General features: G+C 40.4%; 1 protein-coding gene across 1 annotated transcript; it reads right to left on the reverse strand.

The window, feature by feature from the left end:
- Nucleotides 1-2431: 2431 nt before the first annotated feature.
- Nucleotides 2432-3692, reverse strand: LOC113593893 (putative olfactory receptor 2B8). The gene has a single exon (XM_027040151.2). It carries the CDS (start codon nt 3690-3692, stop codon nt 2754-2756), a length of 939 nt encoding a protein of 312 aa, XP_026895952.2. The 3' UTR covers nt 2432-2753.
- Nucleotides 3693-8439: the final 4747 nt, after the last annotated feature.

Genomic DNA, 8439 nt, shown 5'->3' on the forward strand with positions numbered 1-8439 from the left:
TTAGGGCAATTCTATTTTTAACTTTTTGTGGACTCTCCATACTGTTTTCCAGAGAGGCTGCACCAGTTTGCATTCCCACCAGCAGTGCAAAAGAGATCCTCTTTCTCCAAATCCTTGCCAACATCTGTTGTTGCCTGAGGTGTTGACTTAAGCCATTCTCGCAGTCATGAGGGGATATCTCATTGTGGTTTTACTTTCTGTTTCCTTGATGATGGGTGACATGGAGCATTTTTTCATGTGTCTGTGGGCCATTTGGATGTCTTCTTTGGAAAAGTGTCTATTCATGTGTTTTTCCCATTTCTTCACTTGGTTATTTGTTTTTTTGGGTGTTACGTTTGATAAGTTCTTTATAGATTTTGTATACTCTCCCTTTATCTGAAACGTCATTTGCAAAAATATTCTCCCATTCCATTGGTTGCCTTTTAGTTTTGCTGATTGTTTCCTTCCCTGTGCAGAAGCTTTTTATCTTGAATTCATTATGAATCAATAGTTGATTTTTGCTTCTGTTTCCCTTGCCTCCGTGATGGCTCAGGTCTTGATCTCAAGGTCTGTGAGTCCGAGCCCCATGTCAGGCTCTGTGGTGACAGCTCAGCTCCTGCAGCCTGTTTCAGAGTCATGTCACACTCTCTCTCTCTGCCTCTTCTCTGTCTTTAATAAATAAATAAGTATTAAAAAACTTTTTAAAAAGAAAAAAGAAGGAAACAGGCAAAAGAGCATGATCCAAGAATGAGAGAACTGATATTGGCGAGAGTACAGAGAGGAACCTTCCTGCACTGCTGGTGCGAATGCAAACGGGTGCGGCCACTCTGGAAATCGGTATGTAGGTTCCTGAAAAAATTAAAAACAGAAATACCCTATGACCCAGCAGTAGTGCTACCAGGTATTTATCCCAAGGATACAGAAGTGCCCATTATGCTAGGCGAAATTAGTCAAAGAAAAACAAATATCATATGACTTCACTCATATGTTGAATTTAAGACAGAAAACAGGTGACCATAAGGTAGGGAAGGAAAATAATATGAAAATGGGTACGAGGACATAACATAAGAGACTGTTAAATACATAGAACAAACTGAGGTTGTTGCAGGGGTTTTGGGTAGGGGAATGGGCTAATTGGGCAAGGGTCTTTATGGAGGACACTTGTCGGCATGAGCATTGGGTCCATGTGTGGGATGAATCACTGGAATCTACTCCCGAAATGATTATAGCACCATACGTTAAGTAACTTGGATGCAATAAAAAAAAATATTAATACATTGAAAAATAAAAGAAAGACTACAATGTCACATTCACTTGTTATGGGATGTTTCTATTTCTTACTCATCACTCAGAATTGTATAACACTTATTTCATAATGAGATGGCTACTTGTAAAGATAAGACATATGGAGATTTTTTTACAATTAACATACAATTTTATTTTGTTTAAGTTTCCTCCTGGGGAATCTGAGCAATCTGCACATGACATGGGATTTCCTGGAAATAGTATTCATTTCCCATATTTTCATAGTATGTCGCTGCATTCAAATATATGGGGCCCTTGGAGGATGTGAGATATAAAAGCCTTGATCACTTGAAGCCTGGATAAAAGAATTTGAAAATGGTATGAAAAGAGGATCTAAATATATTTTCCCCTTTAAAACGTTTCCTGTGTTACTATAGGTAAAACATGTAGCATATGAAATATGACTTGGGTCATGTATTGTTCCTCCATGATAATGTCCCCAAAAGTCATTTGTAATGAACGGGTTGGCTCACGAACTGAATCTCACCAACGTGCACACTGTGCATTGGTGCTTCTCTGACTCTGCACATAATGACACGTGAGCACCACCTGGCATGTTACCATCTCAAGTTCTCAGTGTCACTGGCAGGTATGCATCCCACCCTCCCCCTCTGAGACATGAAGGCCACATAAAACCATTGTCATTCCTGTGAGGTCACACGAGGGCCTGACATCTGAATGGCTTTATCAGGATTGATGTTAGTAGGTTTTTCTTTGACCTAAAAGTTTTTTTACACTGTTGCCCCACTTACTTGTGTGAAAGAGCTGTGATACAGTCAACTTATGGACCTTCAATCAAAGCCATGATCAAAATACAAGAAAAAGGGATATGCCTCCAGCAATTGCTAGAAAATACTAAAATATTAATATTTCTGGTGTGCTTGGGTGGCTCAGTCAGTTAGGCATCCAAATCTTGATTTTGGCTGGGGTCATGATCTCATAGTTTGTGAGTTCCAACCCTTAATGGGACTCTGTGCCGGCCACGCAGATCCACCTTGGGATTGTCCCTCTCTTTGGCCCTCTCTGCCTCTCGTTCACTTCTGTTCTCTGTCTCTGTCTCTGTCTCTCTCTCTCTCAAAATAAATATACAAGCATTAAAACAAATTTAATATATTAATGTTTCTGACACTGTATCGGTGGAACATATTCTGATTGGCTGTGGTTTTATCATAAGTGTGTAGATGTCTGTTTGCAATTACGAAAGAAATAGTGCTCCCAAAAGGGAGTGAAATAACAAAATCTTGTGGAGGTTTTTGAAATAATAATATGATGCAGATGCTCTAAATCAGAATCTCTGGAGGCTGCAATGAATCCATGAACTCAGAGTTTGAACATTCACTTGCACGAAGGAAGGAGATAAGAAAATCCCTTTGAGAGTTGTCAGAAAAAATGTTGGATGACACATGCAGGACACAAAAGCATAAAGACTCTGAACTCAAATTCTTCCATCAGAGGGTCTTGCCCCCCAGTCATCTGGAGTCATAGCCCCCACAGAATACCTTCCTCATTGCTCCTGTCACATCCTTGTTCCGCAGGGTGTAGATGAAGGGGTTGACCATGGGGGTGACGATGGTGTAGAAGAGAGAAATGAACTTGCCCTGATCCTGGGAGTAGTTGTTGCTGGGCTGGAGGTAAGCATAGATGGCCGTGCCATAGAACAGGGAGACCACCGTGAGGTGGGACCCACATGTCCCAAACACTTTCCTCTGTCCTGCGGCTGACTTTATTCTTAACACTGCCCTGACGATTCGACCATAGGAGAACGTGATTAATGCCACAGGTATGAGAAGAATGATCACACCGACAAAGAAGAGCTCAGACTCATTCACAGTGGTGTCAACACAGGCAAGCTTGAGCAGTGGGGGAACCTCACAAAGGAAATGGTCTATTTTATTTCTCCCACAAAGTGGTACAAGGAAGGTGAGCACCGTCTGCAATGAGGAGTTGGCAAAACCAATGAACCATGATGCAGAAGCCATCAGGGCACAGAGACGGGGGTGCATGATCACTGTGTAGTGCAGGGGTCTGCATATGGCTGCATAGCGGTCAATTGCCATCACCCCCAACAGAATGCATTCTGTGGATCCTAACCATAGAGAGACGAAGAGCTGAGCTACACAAGCAGCAAAGGAGATAGACTTGTCTGCTCCCCTGAGATGAACCAGCAGCTGAGGAACAGTGCTGGTCGTGTAACACAGGTCCAGAAAGCTTAGGTTGGACAGGAAAAAGTACATGGGAGTCTGCAGGTGTGGGTCTAGGCGGGACAATGCAATGATGGTTGTGTTTCCCAGCAGGGTGAGAAGATAGAAGATGAGAAGAACCACAAAGAGGACTCGCTCCAGCTGAGGCCGGTCAGAGAAACCCAGCAGGATAAAGCCAGTGAAAGAACTTCCATTTTTCGGGTCCATCCTTTTGTACCACCTGATTCCTGTCAAGATCAAGCATTTAGCAATTTTTAAGAGAAATCTTCAAAAAAAATCAAAAGTTGGCAGGAGGTGGAATTATCATGTTATAAGACTGGTCATGGCATTTTATAAGTAACTATTTGAATAAATGGTGTACTCATTAAATTGATCAATTAGTTCCACTTTCGTTCCACATTACCATAAAAAGTCAATCACTAATGAGGAGAGTAGTCAAAATGGCAGAACAGCATGGAAACTTTTTGTGTGTCTCGAGTCCATGAAATACAGCCAGACCAACACTAAACCATCCTACACTCCTAGAAAACTGACTGGAGGATTAACACAACAATGTGCACAACCTGAAGCACAGAATTCAGCAGGTACGTGGCATGGAGAAGTGAACTTGGGGAACGAGAAGGCGCAGGAAGGGAGGTGCTTTTGCGAGCAGAGAGAGGATGGAGACTGCAGGGGGTGGGGGCGGAGAATACAGGAAAAGCACCCCTCCACAAAAGCAGCTGGAGGAAAGTGGAAAATTGGAAGCAGCCACAGGGACTAAAGTAAAAAGGGAGAAAGGAGAAAGGAGAGGGTTTAAATTCCATTAAGACTTTAAACAAGGGGAGCGCAAAGGCTGCAACTCTGCAGCTCGATACCTGGCAGTGCTCTGGTGGGAAAGGTGAATCCCCAGGAAGAGAGTGGGGTCTGGGAGATTCCCAGGCCACACGGGGAAATGCGGTTCCACTGCTGGAAGGATATTTGGTAGAGACTGTTGAAGCCACCTGGTCCCAGCAGACCCCGGAAGGCAGCCATGTTCACTTTTTCTGGGGCAAGCTTGTTGAAGGCAAAGCCTGGTGCCAGATGCGTGTTGCGATTTTCCATGGTCCCTGAAACACTGAGGCTACACCGTCTTGCGCTCTTTCTTTGGGGCGGGCTGGCACCTGGCCACAGTCTCGGGGCACCAGCAACAGCAGAGTCCAGTGGGCGTTCCTGGGTGCAGCTGACATTTGGCCATTGCTCATTCAGCCATTTCTCAGTGAGACCCTCTCACAGAGGGGCTGAATGGGTCAAGGCCGCAGTCCTTCGGAAGTAAGGGGCCAGGGAAAACAGCCGCATCTGAGACAAAACTCGGGAGAGAGGTGCTGCCTGGGGTCTGGTCACGGAGAGTGAGAAAGCGGGGAGCGGACAGAGCTGAAGACAGAGGACTGGTGCGTGATTGCTGCTCTGGGAGAACAGACTGGGTAGCTGGGTGGCGCCATTTTCACCATTCCTGCCCATGCGCATATGCACCTATGAGCGTTGCAACAATCCACCCCAGTAGTCTAGCAGCGCCATCTAGTGGAGAGCAGAGCTGTTACACCAAGCCCTGCCCAACTGGGCGAACTTTGCTCTTCAAGAACAAAACCTCACCACCAGATTAATTTAAGGACTATAAAGAGCTACAGGGACTGACCTCTAAGGGAAAACGAAGTAGTTTCAGTTCTACTTCAATCTCTTAGCAGGTCCATCTATTCAATTTTCTTTCTTTCTTTTGATCCTCTTTTACACGTCTTTTTCTTGAATACAGAAAGAGAAAACATTCATTTTTATTTTCAATTTTTATTAAAAATATTTTTCTTGAATTTTTATTACTATATTTTTTACTTTTGTCTAATTTTTTTCAAATTCTACTTTACATCCATCATTTTATTTTAGTCTACTTCAGTGTATTCAACTTTTCCAATTTTCAAATGATCTCCTTTTTTTTTCACTTTTTTCCCTTTTTCGTTTCTTTTTCTTGAATGCAGAAAGAGAAAAACTTCATTTTTACTTTCAATTTCTATTAAAAATATTTTTCCTTAATTTTTTTACCATATGTGTGCTTTTATGTAAATTTTTCAAATTCTATTTTACTTCCATCATTTTATTTAGTCTAATACAGTGTATTCACAGCTTCAAATTTTCAAACAATTTCTTTTTTTCCTTGTTTCTTTTTTCTCTCTTTCATTTCGTTTCTTTTTCTTGAATATAGAAAAAGAAACATTCATTTTTATTTTTAATTTTTATTAAAAATATTTTTCTTTATTTTTTTCTACTATATTATTTACTTTGGGTATATTTTTTCAAATTCTATTTTATGCCCATCATCTCATTTAAGTCTACTTCAGTGTATTCATTTTTACAGATTCTCAAACGATTTCCTTCCCCCCCCTTTTTTTCTCTCTAATCTGTCAAACCACTTTCAACACCCAGACCAAAACACACCTAGGATCTAGCATCATTTATTCAATTTGTGTGTTTTTAATTTTTTAATTTTAATAGTTTTTAAATTTTAATTTTTTAATTTTAATTTTTCTACTTCATTAATTCCTGTTCTCCCTTTAAAATGACAAAATAAAGGTACATACCCCAAAAGAAACAGCACGAAGTAACGACAGGCAGGGATTTAACCAACACAGATACAAGCAAGTTGTCTGAACCAGAATTTAGAATCACAATAACAAGAAAACTAGCTGGAGTAAAAAATAGATTAGAATCCCTTTCTGCACAACCTGGGGGTTGATCGGGGGTGGGAGGGAGGGGAGGGTGGGTAATGGGTATTGAGGAGGGCACCTTTTGGAATGAGCACTAGGTGTTGTATGGAAACCAATTTGACAATAAACTTCATATATTGAAAAAAAATAGAATCCCTTTCTGCAGAGATAAAAGGGAGTAAAATATAGCCAGAATGAAATTAAAAATGCTATGAGTGAGCTGCACTTACAGATGGATGCAGCAGCAGCAAGGATGGATGAGGCAGAACAGAGAGTCAGCCATATAGAGGACAAACTATAGAGAATAATGAAGCAGAAGAAAAGAGGGAGGTTAAGGCCAAAGAGCATGATTTAAGAATCAGACAAATCAGTGACCATTCAAAGGACCATCAGAATGATAGGGGTCCCAGAAGAGGAAAAGAGAGAAATAGGGGTCGAAAGGAGATGTGAGCAAATAATAGCGGAAAACTTTCCTAACCTGGGCAAAGACACAGACATCAAAATCAGGAAGCACAGAGGACTCCCATTAAATTCAACCGAAACCAACCATCAACAAGGCATATCATAGTCAAATTCACAAATTACTCAGGCAAGGAGAGAATCATGAAAGCAGCAAGGGAAAAAAAGTCCCTAATATACAAGGGAAGACAGATCAGGTTTGCAGCAGACCTATCTACAGAAATTCAGCAGGCCAGAAAGGAGTGGCAGAATATACTCAGTGTGCTAAATCAGAAAACTATGCAGCCAAGAATTCTTTATCCAGCAAGGCTGTCATTCAAAATAGAAGGAGAGATTAAAAGTTTCCCAGACAAACTAAAATTAAAGGAGTTTGTGACCACTAAACCAGCCCTGCAAGAAATTTTAAGGGGGACTCTCTGAGGCAAGAAAAAATGAAAATAAATAAATGAATGAATGAATGAATGAATTAATACCAAAAGCAACAAAGATTAGAAAGGAGCAGAGAACACCACCAGAAACTCCAACTCTACAAGCATCGTAATGGCAATAAATTCATATCTTTCAGTACTCAATCTAAACGTCAATGGACTCAATGCTCCAATCAAAACACATAGGGTAACAGAATGGATAACAAAACAAGACCCAGCTATATCCTGTTTACAAGAGACACACATTAGACCAAAAGACACCTTCAGATTGAAAATAAGGGGATGGAGAACCATCTATCATGCTAATGGTCAACAAAAGAAAGCCAGAGTAGCCATACTTATATCAGACAATCTAGACTTTAAAATAAAGACTCTATCAGGAGATGCAGAAGGGCATTATATTGTAATCATGGGGTCTATCCACCAAGAAGAACTAACAATTGTAAATATTTATGTGCCAAATGTGAGAGCACCCAACTATATAAATCAATTAATCACAAACATAAAGAAACTCACCAATAGTAATACCATCATAGGAGGAGACTTCAACACTCCACTCACAACAATGGAAAGATCATCTAAACAGAATACCAACAAGAAAACAATGTCTTTGAATGACACACTGGACCAGTTGGACTTAACAGATATATTCAGAACATTTCATCCTAAAGCAGCAGAATATACACTCTTCTTCAGTGCACATGGAACATTCTCCAGAATAGACCACATAGATCACTTTCTGCAGATGACATGACACTCTATATGGAAAACCCAAAAGATGCCACCAAAAAACTGCTAGAATTGATTCATGAATTCAGCAAAGTTGCAGGATATAAAATCAACACACAGAAATCGGTTGCATTCCTAAACACCAACAATGAAGTGACACAAAGAGAAATCAAGGAATCTATCCCATTTACAGTTTCACACACAAAAAAACATAAAATACCTAGGAATAAATCTAACCAAAGAAGTGAAAAATCTATACACTGAAAACTATAGAAAGCTTATGAAAGAAATTGAAAAAGACAGAGAATAAAAATGGAAAAAGATTCCATGCTCCTGGATAGGAAGAACAAATATTGTTAAAATGTTGATACTACCCAAAGCAATCTACATATTCAATGCAATCCCTATCAAAATAGCACCAGCATTCTTCACAGAGCTGGAACAAATAATCCTAAAATTTGTATGGAACCAGGAAAGATCCCAAATAGCCAAATTGATCTTGAAAAAGAAAACCAAAGCAGGACGCATCACAATCGCAGACTTCAAGCTCTACTAGAAAGTTGTAATCATCAAGACAGTATGGTACTGGCACAAGAACAGACACTCAGATCAGTGGAACAGAATAGA

Source organism: Acinonyx jubatus, chromosome B2 (assembly GCF_027475565.1).
Source record: "Acinonyx jubatus isolate Ajub_Pintada_27869175 chromosome B2, VMU_Ajub_asm_v1.0, whole genome shotgun sequence".
NCBI lineage: Eukaryota > Metazoa > Chordata > Mammalia > Carnivora > Felidae > Acinonyx > Acinonyx jubatus.